At 31.9% G+C, this 21,777-nt stretch overlaps 1 protein-coding gene across 2 annotated transcripts; it reads right to left on the bottom strand.

Annotated features, from left to right (window-relative positions):
• Positions 1–2,238: 2,238 nt before the first annotated feature.
• On the bottom strand, positions 2,239–17,991 carry LOC127100478 (uncharacterized). 2 transcript variants are annotated; one of them, XM_051037688.1, is made up of 27 exons: positions 17,587–17,991; positions 17,320–17,479; positions 16,488–16,580; positions 16,299–16,404; positions 16,009–16,177; positions 15,314–15,488; positions 14,085–14,213; positions 12,697–13,302; positions 11,971–12,582; positions 10,728–10,796; positions 9,967–10,083; positions 9,619–9,870; positions 9,333–9,380; positions 9,114–9,251; positions 8,834–8,977; positions 7,812–7,874; positions 7,613–7,720; positions 7,391–7,474; positions 7,254–7,301; positions 6,965–7,039; positions 5,730–5,825; positions 5,561–5,641; positions 5,402–5,473; positions 5,155–5,199; positions 4,990–5,073; positions 3,106–3,209; positions 2,239–2,928 (listed from the first exon to the last, which is right to left on the bottom strand). In XM_051037688.1, exons 1-27 carry the CDS (start codon positions 17,802–17,804, stop codon positions 2,712–2,714), a joined length of 4,113 nt encoding a protein of 1,370 aa, XP_050893645.1. In that variant the 5' UTR covers positions 17,805–17,991; the 3' UTR covers positions 2,239–2,711. The 2 variants fall into 2 exon arrangements, with proteins under 2 accessions (XP_050893645.1, XP_050893644.1); XM_051037687.1 differs by having other exon boundaries at positions 11,971–12,585; positions 17,587–17,990.
• Positions 17,992–21,777: the final 3,786 nt, after the last annotated feature.

Here is a 21,777-nt window from a genome sequence, read left to right as displayed (position 1 = left end):
ATAGAGAATACATTTTTGTCTCTTTTCTATTACTCGTTGTCACTGGAGTCGGGTTCTAAAGCTTTAAGACAATTTTTGCACAAAGGAGTTTGTTTCTCATTATGATAATAAAGTTTTGATTTGTAGATTGTTATATTTGAGTTCTCATTTCATTTATTTTTTGACAATAAAATGCTCAACTAAGTGCTTATTATTTGTCTTGATAATTATTAAAGAATGAAGCTTTGATTTTACTTGGATCGTTTCATTTTTGAGATACTTCCTTTAATAAAGCTACTAATTTTGATGTCGTTGATCTTGATAATTATTAAATAGTGGGTGACGATGAGGAGACAGATGTTGGAAGGTTTCATCTAATGGTTACGATATCAACCGAAGTTTCATATGTTCACAACATAGATGGTGATTGATGAAGTGTTGGTCATGGAGCCTTTAAGATTGGTTTTTTATTGTTGGTTCTTGGTTTGTGCTAGTTTATTATGTTGATTTGTGTCCCTAGATATTCTTAACTAGGTTGTGCTTGTTGATCATTTGAACCAAATGTATCGGGGTTTTAGTGTGTTTGTTTTATGTTTTTGGTATTATAGTTACGTTGTCTTATTTATATTGAAGAATATGATATTTTCATCAAGACTTGTTAAAGTTTTACCATGCGCTTTTAAAATTTGTTGCCCTCTTTGATAATGATTAACACTTTTATAAATTATGTAATAAATCAAATTAAAAAATAATAATATATTGTTGCGTTAGTAAATATGGTGGACTTGACTTTTAAACTCAGACGCCAAAGTTGATACGCCCTACCCCATCCCACTTTTAGACGGGCTTAAATGGGATGCAACTAAACAGAATTGGTCGCCCAATTTGCCACCCCTTAATTATATGGTGTTACAATTTTTTTATTATATGCTCCAATATTTTTAATTTCAGTCCATATGTGTTTCTTATACTTTATAGAGAAATGAGTTTTAGTTATTTTATTTTCTCATTTAATTGGAATGAGGCCGTTTTTGTTTATCCCATTTCCTATAAAATTCTATATGTGTATTGCTTCATCAAATAAAAGAAAATCTTGGTTCCTTTCTGGCACCCTTTTTAATAGGGGTGTCCATATGGTTTGAATTGATTTTGGTCCTCCAAAAAAAGTCTAAATATTTTTGTGGATTTAATTGAAATACACTGACAGTGTAAAGAGATTTTACACTGTCAGTTAATCTTAGACGTTGAATATTAAAATAAATTTGACTTTTATTTTAAAAATCTATAAAGTAATGTAAACGGACGATGGTGATGAATGGACAGTGTAAATCTTTTTATACTGACAGTGCATAGTAATGAATCTCTATTTTTATTGATTTGTTTTATTTCGATTTTTAGTATTTTGAAATATAAAATTGAATCAAATTAATCGATTTGATTGATCAATTTATAATTTTTTTTCAAACATTATATTAATTTGTGTATTCTCGGTTATTATATTTTTCAAAATATTTGATACTAATATTTGTTTAACTAATGCATTTCATATAATCTTTTTCATTTATATTTGATGTTTTTCTTTTCAAACAACTTAAAGGTATACTCAACCATACAAATCAATAACAAATGAAACACAAGAAATAACAATAAATAGATATTAACATGTTTTTACCTCAAACACACGTCAAAATTATTGAAAAATTCTGTTGAAAAAACCTAAAATATGTTGAAAAAAACCTAAAATATTTTAAAAATTTTATATGAAAATTAATTTAAAATACTATTTTACAACAAAACTAAAAAGAATTTGTTGAATAAACTTAAAAAATATATAAATTAACTAAGAATTTGAAACACAAAAAAGAATTATTATAATCATCAATGTTTGACAATTCCTAAAAACTAAAATCGAAAATCAAACCAAAGCACCTTGATTGTTATTTGTTTAGTTCAATTTTTGAACCAAACAAAAAAAATCATTTTTTTTTAAATTTAGTTTGAAATGTCAATTTGATCCGTTTTTTCTAATCTACTTACATTTATATTTATGTCCACGTATTTTTCTTATATTTATATTTATGTCCTTGATCTTTTCTTTTATACCGTAAACCAACAGTATCAAGTCATTCACTTAGATGGATTATGCTTTTCAGCCAAATTTTCTTTCAAACACCAACAATTTAAAAAGTAAAATATAAAACTCACAAAGCTATGTGCCATCCATGGTTTATATTGTTGCAAAGTTTTTAAAAAATGAAGTGAATTAAAAATATATATATTATTATTGAAGGGAATGAGTAATACTCATAGATACATGTCTTAAACCCTTGATACAAAAATATAATGTTCAAGACTAACACAAGAAAGGCATCCACTAGGTGATCAATATATCATGTATACATTCCTAAAAGTAACACTATGCTCTAGCAGAAACCCAAAATTGGGACCAATTTGAGATAGTATGATTCTTCTTATACCATCCTAAAATACATCATTCCACCTACAAATATACAAAGTCAGATTGTTGCCCCGTGCAAATGTACAAAACCTTTGGCACGTGGACCAACTATTCAGCCATTTGAACATGACAAATCCATCAATTCTGGTCCACCATTCCATTTTCTTGAGATAACTACTAGCAGCTTAGTCTCAGTAAGGTATGGGCTATAATTTAACTTGTGAGTCTCACAGTTGACTAGTGGATTCCACCACACAACCATGCGTGTTTAAGTTTAGCTCACTGTAGACGAATCTTTGGATTTTTCAGTCATTGTGTCTTTATCTGAGTTGCTTGTCTCGACTGTCTGTGTTTGGCTAGTTTGTGGCTGACTTGAAACCTGGGAATCGGAAACAATGCCTGGCTGACTTGAAGCCTGAGAATCGGAAACAATGCCTGGCTGACTCGAAACCTGAGAATCGAAAACAATGCCAAGAACAACCAGCACAGACCTGAACAAAATTTAAACTAAGAATCCATATTGGCAACAATAAAAATCATTGTTTTCCCCTTCCAAAACCAAAAATGAATTTACACACAAATAAAGAATAAACACCCACTTTAAAAATAAAATAAATATAGAAGGCGAAAGGAAATAAGAGCATTATTGTGCCGAGTGATTAATGAACCTGGGAAGTGAAGATTGTACATCTGGCTGGCTAGCATGAGCAATCAATGGTGCCTTCAGTGCAGGAACTTTATTTAATGCAGCTTCCAATTGTGGTGGAGGTAGCTGCACAGAAGCATACACCACCAGAAACACATTAGAACATAATTTTTAAACACATAAGAACTTTCACAAAGACCATCCTGAAATCATGAAAGTGAGTTTGAAAAAGAATAGAAACAGAAGGGAGATATGTCTTCCCGAGTAAATAGAACATAAGGATCAAAATCATATATTATCTATCTTTACTTGTAGGTTCTCTTCTGCCACAAATTTCTGTACTAAATGAGCAGCAAGGTATTCCAAAAACTAATAGAAAGTACTCGGTGATGTCTACTTAATAATTACAAGAGCACTATAAGTAATTCATATAGTAATGCAAAAGTATATAAACCTCAATTACATTTTTTAATTTGTAAATACACTTGTGGTATCTTTTTTATTATACCTAGGTCAGACATTGGATTATTGGAATCATTTCATACCCGAGAATCAAATTCTAACATTGAATATAATCAAAATTCTAAAATATCTTCAAAGAATACAGACCATGCAATCCTCCCCCGCTTCAAAAATGATATAAATATTCATCAAAAAGCCACCATGTTTACATACATTGTATGATTAATATTGGGTTAATAGAGCTCTCCCACTATCTATTATTTAACAAGGAAATGTTAAAAAATCTCATGAACTGTGGTATAATAATGTACAAATTGGTGCTACTGGTGTTCAGCAGAATACTAACCACCGTGGTTGTTAGGAGCTCGGGTTAACTCCCTCAACTGTCCACCGAGTTGGATTGGGATAAAGATCGCTGGGGATGGAAGGGTGGTCGGCACGCCAATGAAGATCGTAAACGTGTGAAATCTGCAATCTGTTTCGATCCAGTTTGGCCAAAATCCGACATGTTTGAACCTTTGACCCGTTTTCAACCTGGATCCACATCACACATACCGGCCCGTTCTGGGCAGAATTTGACCCGGCTCTCTTTGAAAATAGGTTAAGCAGCGCCAAAAGTTGTTTTGGGACATGTTACTCTTTTATTTAGTACTGTATCGGAAATATGGAAATTTCTACATTTACTATTCATTTAATATGTATCAATTCCCCCTTCTTTTATTCCTTTTATATATTCAGATTACTTTCTCCAACTATTCTCATCTCTAATATTGCAATTCATATCCATCTTCTCCCTCTGCACCGCAATTCATCTTTGTTCTCCAGTTTTTAATCATTTTTTAAATAATTATGCTTTTAGTTGATGTTTGGGAGTTTGAAAAAATTAGGTTTTTTTAGATGAATATGTTGCTACTTATGATTAAATTAATGAGAATTTTGTATTAAGGTTTTTTTTCCTAGTTATTTATGTAGTTTTATCTATTTTGTGGGATCTTACGATCCTATTATTTATGCTTTTTCCATGCTCAACCGATCTTCAGTGGGATCCCGATTTTGACAACCATGCTAACTACAATGAACCCCTATACCATAACATACTTTTACTATTTCACCGTTGACAATAAAAATTGTTTGTAAATTATTTTTAATCCCGACAGATATCATGTCAGCACCTTGATAAATCTTCTTACATAGTAATAATAACTGGTATTTTCATCCTTCATTAAATTGTTCATTTTTATACAAAATAAGTATGTAAAGGTTGCGGGCAGTAATAATAACTGGTATTTTCATCCTTCATTAAATTGTTCATTTTTATACAAAATAAGTATGTAAAGGTTGAGTGCTGAACTAATCCAATAAAAACTTATTGAGAACATATGATGGAGACAAGAGTTTAGGACTATGCAAACACCAAACAGTTAGAATTTACAAATGATAATACCTGAAGCAAAACACCAAATGACTGAGGTTTTGTCAATTGCAAACACTTCACGAATCCCACCCACAGCTTGGGTTGTTTCCATATCTACAGCAACGCATTTAGTCAAGTATATGGAAACTGAACAGCTGAGTGGATTATCAAACATAAGATTGATCAAATAATTACCTGCTTCTTCACAAGGCGAGCGAGAATCCCCATAATAAAATCCACCTGTAGAAATTTAACCAAGTCAATAATTTGTAAAATATATCAAATTCAAATCAAACAGTAAAAACATATAATAGAATGATGGTTTCAAAACATTAACACTAAGCAATCATTACTAATCAAATTCCTAAATTTTGTTACACAACAAATAACCAAATGTGTTTCTTTGTATTATTGCATTTCCTTGTATAAGCAAGCTTCTTACCAGTGTTGGAAAAGCACTTATTGCTTGTAATACCGTACGCATGAACAATAAAGGAAGAGGAATTTGCTCAACCTACAGGGAAGAGCAGATGCTGTATGAGATCAAACTATAAGTTGAATATCCTTTCCAGTTACACAAAGCAATTCCCACATAACATACCAATTGATTCAAAACTTTGGCAAGAACTTCTTGGGTAAAAGTTTGTCGCTGCTCAAAGCAAGCATTGCACGCATCAGTTACCTGCATAGAGACCCTTCAGTTATGCAAAATGTATTTTGATTTCTTGAATAAGCACGATGCACAAAACCAATCGTCATAAGAGCCCTACCTTTTTTAAGGGAATTCCATCTCTTTCAGGATCAATTCCATGAATAGCAATTAATATTTCAGCTGGTGTGAGCACCGGACCAGATTGTGATGATCCCTGTATATGAACTTCGCAATTAATTCAATAACTAAAAAGTGTCAATGGTTCAGAATAATATTTTATTATAATATCATGGAGAGTATACTTCACACAACCTTTGTTGCTAATAAAAGTTATCTCCTAAAAATTGTAGCTACAGGTGCTAATTTCGCGCAGGTGTAATGCTAATCCTAACAATATATTTCATTTCATGATTTTTGCATACAATACTCCACACCCACTCAGCCACGCCCTTCCCCCATCCACTTCTCACATCCCTCTTCCACTACCTTCCACCACCTTCCCCGCCGAAAAAAAATGAATGAACTCGGTAAACAAAACATTTTTCCTCCATGTGCTAATTACAAGTTCTGATGTCTAGTTTTGTATGCCTCCATTTTATATTTCTTGGAAGGTCAAAATTTAGTTCTTTATCCACCGTTGATGAAACCTTTCCTAAACTCAATTTCAGTAACAGGACCAATTCCATTATATATATATATATATATATATATATATATATTATATATATAATATATTATATATATATATATATATATATATATATATATATATATATATATATATATATTTCATTTCCAAAACTGTTCATTTTACTTGCTAACAAGAAGATAATAGACTCATAAAGTGAACAATTGTGTGTGATTTTTGAAAACAGTGAAAATGCCAAAAACTTATTTTCATTATTTCCAAAAATGTATCATCCCTAACTGGCATTTCATCTTATCTACATCACAACGGTTCACTTCAAGAGCTCTACATCATTTTATTAGAAAATTAAAATGAACACATTTTAGGAAATGAAAAACAGAAAATGTTTTCACAAAGTAAACCGGTTTTATATCTAATAGCTATTTGTCCCAATTTTTCACTTAATTTTTGCCTTTGTATATCTTGAGAAGTTACAATTTCAAAAGGTCCATAGCCTAAAATTCTAGATTTCTCGAGTTATTGTTACAAAGTTCTGTTATACTTATAGCATCTATAATAGCTTTTGGTTTAGGTGGACAGACTGGCTATAGAATAAAATACTTGGTTCTACTAACCCTACTTAACCTTTTAAGAATTGAAATGAGTCTCCTTAGGTCCTACATTAATTAGCAACTCTGATTATTGGCTATAAAAGAGTAACTCACCTGCAATATGCGACCAAGTGCTTCTTGAAACTTCTCAAAAGGCATCTTAACAATGCTGGCAAAAACCGGCATTACCTATTAAAAGATATCCACCGAATGAAAAACAAGATATTTCAAGATTTATATGAAAGTAAACAAAGAAAAAAGACATAACTTACAAACAATTCTTACATGACCCATTGATAATTAATACTTCACATGACAATTTTTTCTTGATTTGAAATCACTTTGTAATTTTACTAAAACAGTTAAATTCACATCTAAATGTAAAGAAAAAAATAGGAAGTACCTCCTTTTTCGGTAGGAATGGCAATATTGGAATAAGAACCTCTGCATCCTGTAAAGAACCAGCCAGATAGGTAATCGGTATTAGGCAAAATCCTGAGTATTTTATTACAAAACTTACACTGGAAAACTATGATATACCTTAAGTTTTGAATCATGTAACCTTTTCACAGTAAATATTAAATCCTTGGAAGGGATTGTACCATCAGTAAGTGTATGCAACACCTGATATGGCCAATGTAAAAATATCAATACACAATAAATTACCAAGAGATTCTCACAAGAATTGTATGGTAATACAGTATTCAATAGATTTCTGTAAATTTTTACATTTGCAAAAAATTATAGGGTAAAACAGTAAACCTGCATTAGGAGTTTCTCACTTCCATTTGGGGGATCTGATATAATTTCAAGCAGAACTGAAGATGAACCCAATGTACGAACTAGTATGGGAATCTGACGATGAATAGCCTGCACCATACAATTAATGACATAAACCTAGTGACCAAAAACAAATAGTTTGACAATATTCACTAGAATACCATATGTCAAAATTTGAAACCTGCTTTGCTGCTTTTGATGTGTTTCTATAGATGACAAATATTTCGCGAAAGAGGGAGTGTTTCTGTCATCACAAAGCATCAACATAAGGAACGTTTAATCAAACAACTAAAAGTATGTAACAGAACATGAAAAGTATAGAAAAATCTGTCAACATATATGAAAATTATATTATAATATCTTGATTGCATCTCAAACTTAGATTATCTCATAGAACTCGTCTCCAATATTTTCTTATCTATCTTGATCTATTTCCTTATTTAATTAAGAATTACGATAGAATCTAATGAAATAGCCAGAATATAAAGTTCAATTCATTTATTAAATAAGGAAATAGTCGGAACTTGAGTTAAGAACTGGTGGAGTTATTAATTTGTTGAACTTGATTCATGAATCAAATTAGTCGAACTTGATCTCAAAATTAAGTTCGTAAAACAAATGAGTTGAACTTCATTATTCCGGTCATTTCAGAAAAGCTGTTTGGCCCTAGATTTCTCCCAGTGATTGTTTGTTCTAAGTTCTAAATTCTATCCCACCCAGACGCAGTCCGAACTTGACTTTTGCTCCAAATGCATTCTATAACCCCTTCTTTTTGTCCTAGATGTGATCTACCAGTCTCCAATGTCAAATTACTTTATTTGGCATTTCATTTTTATTAATGAGCCCAAGCCCAATAGTGTTGAGCGTGATCTACCAGTCTCTTATACCATTTTTATTATATCTCAGTAATTTGAAGTATCACATAGATTATCTCTTAGATTGGTCTCCATATTTCCTTATATATCATATAGATTATCTCTTAGATTGGTCTCCATATTTCCTTATATATCACGATTTGATTCCTTATAATCAAAGTAAAAGTCTAGTAGTACTATAAATAATAATAAGAGCTATTTTCATAATACCCAACATATTCACATCACATCAATATAATTTTCTTTTAATTTACTTTTCCTCCTTCAACAACTGAAGGATTAACCCCTATAGTTTCAACTGGGTATATTCTAGGAAATAACACAATACCTTTGTGCACAAAGCAAAATACAATGACATTCCCCTCTGAGCCTCAGAAACTGAAAGGAGTGAGGTGGCCTCAGATGTGTTTGGTTGCCGATTATCTGCGACATCCTTAGTACTGCCACTCAAAGATAGTGGTTCATTTGGAAGCTTTTCAATATCACGTCCCCGAAAAGAAAAAGAGAAAAGTAAAATAATATATCTAGTTCAACAAAAATATGGAAAAAGTCTGCTGACAATAGACTAATCAGAAAATATAAAAGTAAACTCATAAAAACATGAATACCTTTTGTGAATCAGCAATGGACCCTTCCGTATCTGTAGCTTCAGAAGCATCACTACTCATCACTGAGAACATCATTTCCTTCGCAAAATCTTCTATTTGCTTAGAAATTGATGATAAAGGATAAAGTTTATTTGCTACCTACAAGAAGAGCCGAAAGTATAAGAGAGGTGCTTTTAAGCAGTCAATTAAATTCTTCAACTGAAAAGTATGCCCTAGTACCAGACGTATTGCTTTCATGCGCACTTCTTCCAAGTGATGCACTGCACTCTTTCAATGAAAAATGAAAAAAGATCAAAGAAAAAAGTTAGTTAGACACAGAAATTTACTAATGCGAAGGGAAGGAAGGTTTGAAAGTTCAAGTCCTATAATTCAAAGAACACTCCTTTTGATGTCAATTTAAACATATAAGGGGAAAAAACAACAGAATCAAAGGATTTCTGAAAAAATATCACAACTACACAGAAAAAACACCACAAATGTTAAATATATAAAGTACGAGAAAAACCTGTAAAGCAATTTTTAAGCAAGTATCTCGAATGGGAGGCCTTAGAAGAATCAAACTCCATACAGCACTTAGACCTTGAGTAACTCTATCCGCATTCAATGTGTGTGATTCCTTTTCAACTTTATCCTCATTTCCAGGAGAACACATGTTCTCTAAAATTTTTAAAACTGATTTTGGCAAATAAGGAGATTCACCAAGCAGTTTACTTAATGATTTATCCGAAGGTGGAAAAGAATCTCTAAGTGCTTCTGCCTGCATTAGAAGTTTAACCAAAAGCTCAACTCTTGAACTCTTGCCTCGCAAATGGACAAACAAGAAACAAATAAACAAACAAAAAAAAATACAGACCACTGTTAGGAGGAATGTTTCGTATACAGAAGCTGCAGTTGTGGAAGAAAAGAAGTCAGGCTCCACTTCAGCCTCACCAAATAACCTGTAGAGGACACGCAATGTCAACTCATGTCCCTGACACACAAGGCACTCATTGTCAGCATCCGTAGATTATTAACCAATGCAGATGGCACATAATAGTTGACTGGATTATCTAAACAGTGTCTTTAATCAAGTCAGCAACAACACAAGTTGACTAGATTTACTAGTTAACATGTTCTTCATATATTGTTAGCTCTAAGATCGGCAGTATCCATTATACTTATAGTACATGCATAACAACTTAATGCCTTTAAACAGGCTTTTTTTAGATTTCAAACATAAAGCGGCAAAACAAAACATGTATTACAAAACAGGTCCAAAAGTATAATGAGGCTCAGTCATAATAAAGGCCAGCCCTCCAAGTTTGGAGGTGGGAAAAATTATCCCATTTATCTAAAGATAAACCTACATTTTCAAAGAATGGTTATTGATTATTTCTAAAAACAAAATTAAAGGGTGGTTAAGGATGATCTCTTAATTTAAATAAATTAAAATGATCAAATGAGCTAATACATTAAGGGTAAAGAAATACTATAAAGATAACATACATTGCTTTCTCTTTCAATTAGTTCTGAGGTGAGGTGGAAAGAGTTTACTTTATTGAATTAGTCATGCCAAAGCTAATTGATAGAGAAATTGGTATGAAGTGGTATTTAACACATATGGCGAGTGCTTACCTCATGACTAGAGTAATCAATCAAAATATGCTTTTGTAACAATTTCCACGGGTCTAACTCCAAAGGAAACTGTATGATGAATGAAAAAAGAAAAATAGTTACATTCCACTAATTAAACACATTTATCTAAAAGGAAAAAGAAAAACTGAGTGCAAGCACGAAGGAATAATAAACGTGCATTCAACTAGCAATGGAAATTTAAATCCTAATTGCATAAAACTCAGAACTATAAAACAGATAATAAAGAAAACATTTAATGTTCAAAGTAATGCATTGTGGTAAACAAGCTAGTTTAAACAGGAGGCCATACAAAAATCATGATTAGTGAAAGAAAAAGATATTAGGAGGGTAAATTCTGAAGATCACATGTTCTGATAGCTCTGATACTATTATAACCCACAAAGCCTAAATCACACAAATCTCCAAAGTTCGATGAAATTTTACTTAGCACCTCATCTAGTTACAGATGCAAAGAAGGCCATAAGTGGGTACATGAAAGTGTGAAAAAAAGGGTGGTGTTTAAAAATAATTTGGTATTTCTATCAGTCAGATAAAAATGTAAAGTAGGACAGGCTAGTGTGATTTCTGAAAGTAAAAGGCAGTTCATATCAGCAAGCTTCAGGTAAATGTAGCTTCCTAATAGAGATAAATGCATATAAAATAAAAGGGAACATCAGAAGTTAAAGGTCATTATAAATTTTATTAGCGCAGATACAGAATACAACAAAGAATATAGTGTGGGAATTCCAACAACAACCAAGCCTTATCCCACAAAATGGGGTCGGCTACATGGATCAAATTACGCCATAATGTTCGATCAAAGACCATGTTTCTATTCAATTAATTAATCTCAAGATCTTCCTTAATAGCTTTTCTAGGTCTTCATCTACCTCTAGTTGTTTGACTTCTCCCCATTTGATCTACTCTCCTTACAACAAAATCAACGGGTGTTCTATCTACATGCACAAACCACGTAATTCTATTTTTCACCATCTTTTATGCTATAGGTGTTATCCCAACCCTCTCTCTAATATTGTCATTTCTAATCTTATCCCGTTTAGTCTTACCACACAACCAACGCAACATCCTCATTTTTGCTACACTCACTTTATTCTCACAGTGGGTCATCCACACTTCTAAAAAAATCTTGAATATAGCAGTTCATATATCGAACACTTAACCTCATTTGTCATTACACAACCAAAAAAAAAATCAGACATTCTTGATAAGTTGGAATTTTTACCTCAACTCCTAAATAAGCAAGTATTGAAAATCGAACTTTTGAGCCTCCAGCTACAGATATTTGCTTATATGCATCAATGATACGCATAAAACATGATATTTGCAAATGATCCTTCTGTTCATCTGCAAGATCAACAACTGGAGCAATCATCTTTGGCAATACTAGACGAGAAGGCAACACAACTGAAGTAGCTGTTGAGGACACCAAACTATTGACATCTGTAGCAACTGCTTTTGGGCTCAGCTCCTCAGATTTATCTGCAGATATTGATGGAACTAAGCTCAAGGGTGAGCTATTATCCAAACTCGTAACTTGCTCTTGACTGGCATCTTCTATTTGCATATCAGTGGACACCAATGAGGAAGCAGCCAAAGTTTCTGACAATGCATCATTTCGACCAAAAGAATCTAGGCCAGGGATTCCACTCTCTAAGTTGCCAACGTCATCTATGTCACAAGGCAGAGTTGTGCTGACATTCTCCACTCCAGGTATACAAGCATCAGAAGATGGAAAATCAGTAGGTGATGGTGCATTTTGAGATGAAAGAATCATGCCAGAGTGTATAACACTACTATCTACTCCAGTTGAAGAAATTTCATCCTCCCCGTGAGACTTCTACAATGTGTGTACAAAGTTAGTCAAAGGATAACTATCAGAAATGAACAATAAAAAAAAGCAAGGTATAAAAACAAAAAAAAAAAGATATACCAATTACATAAATTATACCACTAAATCATTGGACACTGATTGATGAACATTGGACCCTGATTGATGAACATTGGACACTGATTGATGAGCATCAAGAAGTGAAGCAACAGGGGGGAAAGTACTAGAAAGTGACATAACACCAGCCACAAATGATTGTGGATATTTAGCCTTGTCATGGGAACCAAATATACTAATGTCATGCAACTGTTCATCATTTCCTTCAGCATTAGGGCAATTTGGAGGTAGATATCGCATATTTGCCATCACCACCTCAGCTAGTAAGTCAGCAGAAATACTTGAGATAAGAATTTCCAAAGATGCAACAGCCTTTTCACCTTGAGCAACCAAAGCACCAAACATGGCAACAAGCTGCTGTACAGGCCCATTATCCGCATCTCCTTTTGACGATGCTGGTGCAGTGGAAGGAGTGTCATCCTGTGTGTTAGCAGTACCTTCATCTAATTCCATTTTAAGTTTATTTTGTAAACCATCAGTTGCTGTTCTAACACGCTTTCCAGGAACATCTGCATCTTCAGCTAAATCACCTCCATTTGGTGATCCTGGTCGTTTTCTTCCTAAATTGATGTGCCCTGAATCAAACAAACTCACTGCAGCATCCTCTTCCTGTAAAATGATAACATTGCATCCAGAACTACTAAGACACACTTGATATTTCAGTGGATAAATGTACTGATGCCCTACTATAATTAAATAATTTCCAAAAGATTTATTTTGGCCCACGAGATTTTGTAAAACTTTCTCATAAAGTAAGTTAATAACTAGCACACTGAAAATATGTAATAAAAAATTAATTAATAGGCCATGAAGATTCATTTGAATTATCACAGACATAACCCAGCGGTGTTTGGCAAATCTATAACTACTTCTTCTGTTTCTAAAATATTTATTGGCAATTCATCTGTATTATCACAGCCATGAGCCCAACTGTGACACCAGAATTAGCCTCGTGTATAAGAAAATATTAATGCATTTTACTTATCCGTTATCGAAAATATTGCATTCCAGTAATTTTAAAATAACTATTAATGTTGTCAAAGTATAATATATAACACCACATTAATGCATTTTCCAAGTTCCAATCAATGGAGATAAGAATAGACAAAAATAAAGTATGAAAAAAATGTGATCTTGATTTTCTAAAGCAACAAATAAGATGAAACAAAACTATTCTCTATCTAATAATTGGCAGATATTTGAAATGGAGAGGGTACTGTCAATCCCTTCTACAAAGAAAACAATTTTTGAACAATAAATGCATCTCTATTCAGTCACATAAGCAAAATTTCATCCAATACACACCTTCCTATTCATATATACACAGCTCAAATAAAAACATACAGCAGAATAACAAAAATATATCCAAAAAAACAACAAATGGTGGTTACCTTGATAACTGGTTGATAATCCTCTCTTGGTAATATACTTCCATTACTTGCAGAGATTGGCTGGAACACCTGATCTGCCTTCCCTTCAGACTGCATCTCCTTCAAGGCACCTGCCAAACGTTCTCTCCACTTCAAAAACAAAACAAAACACAAAAATAAGTCATCTAAGTCTTGTTTTTGTAAAGTATATCAAGCCTCATTTAAGGAAAAAGTAATAAGATTGAAAGTATCTATTTGGGTAGTTTTTAGCTCTCCCTTTTCATATGCAATCAACTTTAAAGTTTTAAACAAGGAAATGGGCATACCAAAGTGCATTGACTTTTACCCAGACATAACATAAATAAGAACCCGGTCTCCTTCATTTCAATTATTTCATTTTTGAGACTATTAATCCATTATTACACATTTACAAATAAAGGAATTTGTTCTCCAACTTCCAAATAAATACTTTGCAAAATGAGTCTAATTGTCTGTTTATCCTTGTTTCCTCCACCATTATAGGCCAGTTAGGTTGTAATGGGTTGGAGGCAGGGTAGGTCAGGAAACTTCATATGGCCGATATTTGGAAGATATTTGATAACACTGTACAGTTTAAGGATTAATAGGGGAAATTCCACATGGTTCCCTCAAAATAGGATTCAGTGTATACTCGTAATCGCTGAGGGCAAGCATAATCGCAAAATTCTGGAATTTTACAATTCAAATCAGGATTTTAACTACCATGAGCAAGACTGAAGTCATTGGAGAGACCATCCACAAGAAATGTATCATTCACCATTGATGGGTAACAAAGAGATGACAGAGATGCATGGGAGAGAGATAATAGAAAAGTGCAGCTGAAAGATGGCATAAAAATTCAGTGAGTTGAGTGTGAAGTGGGTTTTTACTCTTTAGTGTTTAGATTCAATTAGGTCTGTCTTATCCATATCTATTTTTGGCACTTTTTGTCATGGATGCCATGCCCGCCAATGGAAATAGAAGCCACCATTTAACAACACTTGATGACATGCAAAATATTATATGGAAGTAATAAACATAATGCCGGTTACCAACAAGAAAAGTCTTTTCTCTAGGTGGGGTTGGCAAATATGAAGTTGCTCATGATATAAAAATGAGGAAAATTTTAAAAGTTGGGATATACAAAAAAGAAATATAACAATGAAAAATAAAACTTCACATTGGGAATTAAATAATTAAGATTTCAAAAGCATCTTGGTTTGTAAAAATACCGGGGCAGCACTTGGATGTGTACATTTCGTGCACGTAAGAAAGGCCTTCTTTAGAGCATGATGTGCCGCAGACACACAGACCCCATTAACAACAGAGCTTGAGGGTTCCAAACTGAGCAAAACTGGCAAGATGCGACCATAGAATGCAGGCCTGTCTATAGCAATTGCTGAAAGGCTAGGAGTAGAGAAAAGAGTATGTTAATAGCAATAAGGTAACATTTGAATAATAGATTTTTCCAAACAGTGTTAACAGTGATCAGTGTAGCAGGCAATTAAAAAGAGTTATCTAAGTACAGACATAGAACAATCCTCAAACTAGTGTCAAACATTGCAAAATAAATGTTTTCGTTTTCTTCCAACCAAAACCCGATCAGTTTATTTCCTTTGCATGCCTGTGTACCCATGAATAAGTTTGAGAGGGTCATATGAGCAAGTGAAAACATAATATTTAGATCAGAAAGTGAAAACATAATATTCTCCTTGTGTGCGCATGTAAGGGGGTAAAAGAGCAAATATTAATCATCTAATTACTATGCATGTGTCATCAGGGTAACAACACGAGTCGTAGAAAATCAACAGCCATAAAAGAATTTTTTGAACACCTTTTAAAAGCATAATGATCACAGTGTGTGTGAGAGAGACAAAGAAGTAAGCAAATATTTAGATCCTGAGGCCTTAAAAAAAAGATCCAATACCTTTTAATCAGCACAATGATTACTGAGTTACTAAGAGACTTCACAGTTGGAAACCTAAGTTGATCAAGCAAGAGACCCAAATTATGACTAGCTTCCATTGACAAATCTCCAATGTTAAGTACAGGATGATCCCGCCTCAGCCATGAGATATTAAATACCGGTTGTTTTCCTGTAAAAAAATATTGAAAAGCCATGTAAGCAGGTGATTTGAGGTTTACGATAACAACAGATTGACATATAGGTTTTTGAAAGACTAATGATATTATCCAACCAAAGTTGAAACATAATACCATGATGAGAAGTGGGTTCTGTGGAACCATTAGGATCAAGTGTGTAAAGATGAATAACTGCTTCAACAAACTTCAATGCCAGCAGCTTTGCTCCCCCCCTTCCATTCTTTTAAGCAAGTTACAGAGTATAACCATCAGAGAATATACAAAAGCAAGTAATTTTATACTACCAAGAAAACAATTACTCACTTGAAATGCTATTGAGTATACTTTGTCTTTGAATTTAATCATCCAGTCCCATGCAGATTCAACTGCGCTGTCTAAATCACTGGAATATAGACCCTGGAACAAAATAAAACCAGGAAAGGAGATGTTCATATCTTAAAATGTATACCTATAATACATGAAAGCAATAGCTATGAGAAAAGATGAGAGACAACTACATTAAGATTATAAATTTTCAAAGTTTATGTTCAAATACATGCTAGCATTTTATCATTCTTCTCCTCATTTTTTTGTGGAGAACTTGAGGCATGAATAGTAATTTTTCCTCAACCCTTTATATAAGATGTTCAGGTTATAATGTTGTGCCTAGTAAGGTAAAATAAAAGTTTACAAAATCAAAGGTGTTGCAAAATTTTGAAGATTGGAACTCAATTGGGATGTAGGCTATAGAGATAACAAAACCCCAAATTAAACTATATGATTATAATGATATCCTCCCTGAATTCTCGTGTTTCTTGAATCTTGATTCACAAAATTAATATTAACCTCCAAAACAAACATTTCACTCACCTTGCCAACACTCTCACTCTCTTCCAAACTGTTGATGAATTCAGTAACATATATCAAGTGTATAAATAAAATAAAATAAAATAAAGTAAAACCCAAGTATATCATCTTTCATCTGCATTAATTTCATAATGAAATAACAAAACACACAATACCACCAACACTTAACATTAAACAAAACAAAAATACATCTACCACCAAAACAGCATAACAACCACTATCCATAGTCAATTTTGTTACAACAACCAACTGAACTGAAAGCTGTTGGAATTAAGAAAAAATTAATCACCTGAACCGCGATTTTCTCAAGTGTGTAACGAAACAAATCAATTCCACACAGTATAGCTTGGCGAACAACCGCAGGTGTATCATCATCCAAGACATCAATCAACACAGGCACAATATCAGGCAAGAATTCAGTGTTCATCAATCCAATTTCACCAATCATCCTTCAACCAGACAAGAACAAAAAAAAACGCAAGTTCCTGCGTCAAAATCAAATCCAAACAACAATGCAACCAAAAATATATAACAAAAAAGGCTCAAATGAAAGTACTCGGTGACAAATTTGCGAACAGGACTGAAACAATCTGAGAGGAACTCGAAAATCTGAGGGAGGAACTCAGTAAGAATGACAGGATCTTCTTGAGGAAGTTCAGTCTTCAATTTGCGCAATGAGTCGAGCTTTGAAGGTATATCAATGGCCAATTTGGCTGAGTGGATGAGACTTGCGAGCTTTTCACGCGAAGTCGCGGCCATGGCTTTTCCAACCATGGTTACAGAGTAGAATAAACCCTAATTTTGGAGAATTTGCATTGAAATTGCGAGCGAAAGAGGATCAATTGTTTTATCTAGGTTTATGAATAAGAGGGAGAAGGGATTTGAAATGCTAAACGCATGTTGGACTGTGTTTCACCATTTTTTCGTTTGGTAAGAGAACCGGGTCGGGTTTATTGGGATCCAAGATCACAATACAAAAGTATTGTTTTATAGATGATTAGCTAACACTATAAAATTATTTTATATTGTTAATATATTTAAATTAAATTCTTTAGGAATAATTAAAACTGGGTAACTAACCTTATATGCTTGTTTTTGCTAATGCATGAGCAATATCTTTTTTTAATAGTAAACTCGGCCTTAGAATTTGAGAATAAAAGATAAGAAAACACAATAATTATTGATAACAAAATTAAACTTTATAATTATATGAAACAATACTCGACAAATTATCAACTAGTATTGATCTCAAAAAATATTGAAAATATTGCATGAAAGAGATCCCATATTTCGCGGACTAAAACACTAACATAAATTTCAACCAAAATGTGAATATTGTATTTGACAAATCATGTAAAAGAGTTTTTTTATTAAGATTGACTAACTATATAAAAAAATTGAATATTTATTATTCTCTTCTTACACAATCAACCAATTAATAAAGGAATTATGGTCACGTGTTAAAATAATTAAACTACTATTATTTATATTGCCCAAATTTGTTCTTAAGATGTGCTTACTAATCATAATGTTTATTTTTTATACTATACAATGAATAATATAGAACAAGAATATAAATTATATAATAAATAATTAAATACATAATATTTTTATTATAATTGAAACTACTTCAAATAATAATTTTAATTTTTTAGCACATCTTATTAGTGAAAGTTAGAGTATCTATTAATGTAAAAAAATAAGAACGCTCAATTATATTTATTGATTTTAGTTAATAGTTTAGATTTAAAAACTCGCTATAATGTGACTGTGCGTAACTTCTAAGTCTTTTTATTTAAATAATAACTTGCCGAGTTAACATTCATTTTTTTTAATGTTTCCTTTTAATCACTTTCTTTAATTTAATTTGACAATATTATTCACTTTACAAAGTCGAAAAACACTCTCAAATAACATGAAGAGGGAGGACCGACAAAGAAGAAGAAAATAAACCTATAAGAACTTCAATATTCACTATCTTCTTCATGAGTTGAGCATTATTTGTCCAACTTCATCTAATAACTTAGAAACATGTAGTTATAAGATTCTAAAAACGTCTATATCTTTGTTATTTTTGAATTTATCAGAATAAAAATTATAAAAATTTGTCAATGTAATATTATTGAACGAAAAATAGTTTTGTTTGTAGAGATTAACAATAGTTACTGCAAAGTAAAAATAAGTTAGGTAGGAACTAAACAATTTTTTAACATACAACTTAGCGGTGAACCTTCAAATCATATGTTGTGATGAAATTAAAGATCTATATTTCATAGTATAGAAATCGGTTCTTTGTCACCTTAAAATCATATCACAAAGTTCGTCATCAAACTTCCGATAAATTATTATAACATTCGTTTACAACTTCAAAATCACTTATATAACTTATTTATTGATATATTTAGAACGCTATGGTCAAAAAAATGTTTACTCTCTTAAATTTTATAATTTCTTTAGTATTTCCTCTCTCGACTAAGACATCAAAAATATTTTTAAATCATCAACTACTTCATATTCTTATCTAGATTAAGTTGCATAATATAAACCATCAACTACTTTTATTTATTTAAAGAATTGATATTATATTAGTTATTTTATCAATTAATTAAGTGATCATATAAAGTTACAAAGCTGATTAGATTTTATTTAGAAATTATTTAATTAATTAAATAATTGGATATGAGCTCAAATACGAGTGGATGTCAGGATGACCCATTTGGAAATAATGGAAATCCTAATTGACCATCACACTATATATAGGCTATGGTCCCCGATATACCATACACAAGCAAATTATTTTTTCTTCCCATCTGAATAGAATTTGAAGCATAAGGAGTACCGGTTAAGGAAGAACCACAAAAGTCATCAACTTCTAGGTTGTTTAGGATTACCATCAAAGGCAATTTTCTCAATGGGTCCAGATATTCTATAATCAATTTATTGATTCTATAATTCTATACATGCTTGTATGACTATTTTGATTCTGCATAAAATATATGTCACAATATGTTTATGTAGTGCATGTATGTTGAATTGATTTAATTCTAACAATTTGGATATAGTCATGCAATACTATACTTTTTTATAAGTTTAATCATGTCATTTGAATAAATTCATGCAATAGTATGATTTGCTTGTAAGTTTGATCATGCAAAAAAATGCAAAAAAATATTATAAGTCGTGATTTTTAAATTTACGACTCCTATTATTAATGATTCTTAAGTCGAAGAACAACACACTACTTCGTCTGTATTACTACCTCCGTTTTTTTTTATTATAAGTCACTTTAGAAAAATATTTTGTACCATAATATAAGTCATTTTATAATATTAATATTCATTAATATTATTTTTTCTATTATACCCTTAATTATTTATTTTTCTCCCTCCTTTTAATTATGTCAATTTATCTTTTCAATACCGTTAATGAAGGACAATTTTGTAAAACATTCATAATTTATTTTTTTCATACCATAATTATTACATTTCTTAATACGTGTTAAAAGTCAAAAACGATTTATAATAAAAAATAGAGGGAGTATTTATTTAAATATTGCTGACACAAAAAGTGTATGAATGGTAGTTAAAAGTGCTATTATGTCAGTTTCAACGGTTAGAATTGCCCCGATTTTTACTTATTTATTAAAAAAACAAAAATAACTTTTTCTCTTTTTTACACTCTACCTCCAATTTTTTAAACATTATAATAATTAGATTAATCTCCAACATAATTTGTGAAAGAATTTAACTAAATTGACTAAAGAGCACAAAATAAGCACGTTTCAAATCAAACTTATACTAAAGGTAAAACATACCAAAAGGAAAAGGATAAGTAGCTGTCAAAAACACCACCGCCAAGTTTATGTTATTTTTGTTACTTTTGAATTGGCAAAATATCAACAATATGTGCAATTAAATTTCAAACAAGGTTACAAAATCCAATTCTGCACAATAACCCAAAATTCACCAATAATTAATACCCCAATAAGGACCAATTCATATTCTAAAATTCCTTGCTCCCTTTATACAAAGTTTAAGGTTTGAAGAGAGCTAAATCATATTCTAAAATATACAATCTTACTTTGAAATTCACAAGCATAGATCTAATAAAAATGAAAGGTAAGAGCACAATAGTATTAGTATCGTATGAAGGATTTCTCTAGATTGCATAGACTTCTATTCCAGATCTAAAGTGCTCTAAATCATGTTCATAAACTGCAATATAATAATAAAAAATAAAATAGAAATTTAAAATTTCATTTTTTTTAGTAAAATCAAACAATTTGTTTAAAACATTCTAAGTGTCATGTCCCAAAAATTTCCCTCTCATTTATCGCACCTCGAAAAAATGAGAACACGACTTAGCGAAGCACAATTGCACGCTTGCATGATGAACTAAACAGAGTCGCCACCGATCTTTATTTATTCCTAAAAATAAAGAGGAAATATCGATAAAATCAAATAAATAACGATAATGATATTGATCGTCGCAATCAAATCAGGATTCGGGAGTCGATTACGCAATGGGAATGTATTAGCACTTTTCACGTCTGTTGTACTCAACGGGAACCATTAGGTTAGTTGTGCGGGTTAGTGTTACCTTAGAAATGTTAGGCTTCTCGAGTTATTAAAAGGGAAAGAATAATAGGAAAGAGAAAATGTTCTTGGATTTTTATTAATGTGCGAAGGAAGGAACTAAACCTAATTTTTTTATTAATGAGCCTGACAATATTTACAAATTTTGCTCC

This window comes from Lathyrus oleraceus, chromosome 7 (genome assembly GCF_024323335.1).
Source record: "Lathyrus oleraceus cultivar Zhongwan6 chromosome 7, CAAS_Psat_ZW6_1.0, whole genome shotgun sequence".
Taxonomy (NCBI): domain Eukaryota; kingdom Viridiplantae; phylum Streptophyta; class Magnoliopsida; order Fabales; family Fabaceae; genus Lathyrus; species Lathyrus oleraceus.
This window is presented reverse-complemented; position numbering and strand designations above follow the sequence as displayed.

What these genes read in the sequence shown, in the direction of transcription:
- LOC127100478 (XM_051037687.1), bottom strand. Translation starts at nt 17,804, where the DNA reads ATGGTTGGAAAAGCCATGGCCGCGACTTCGCGTGAAAAGCTCGCAAGT. An exon ending in TATACTCAATAGCATTTCAA is followed by an intron (nt 16,405 to 16,487) that starts GTGAGTAATTGT and finishes CTTGCTTAAAAG; the next exon opens with AATGGAAGGGGGGGAGCAAA. An exon ending in CCATTGCTGATTCACAAAAG is followed by an intron (nt 8,978 to 9,113) that starts GTATTCATGTTT and finishes GATATTGAAAAG; the next exon opens with CTTCCAAATGAACCACTATC.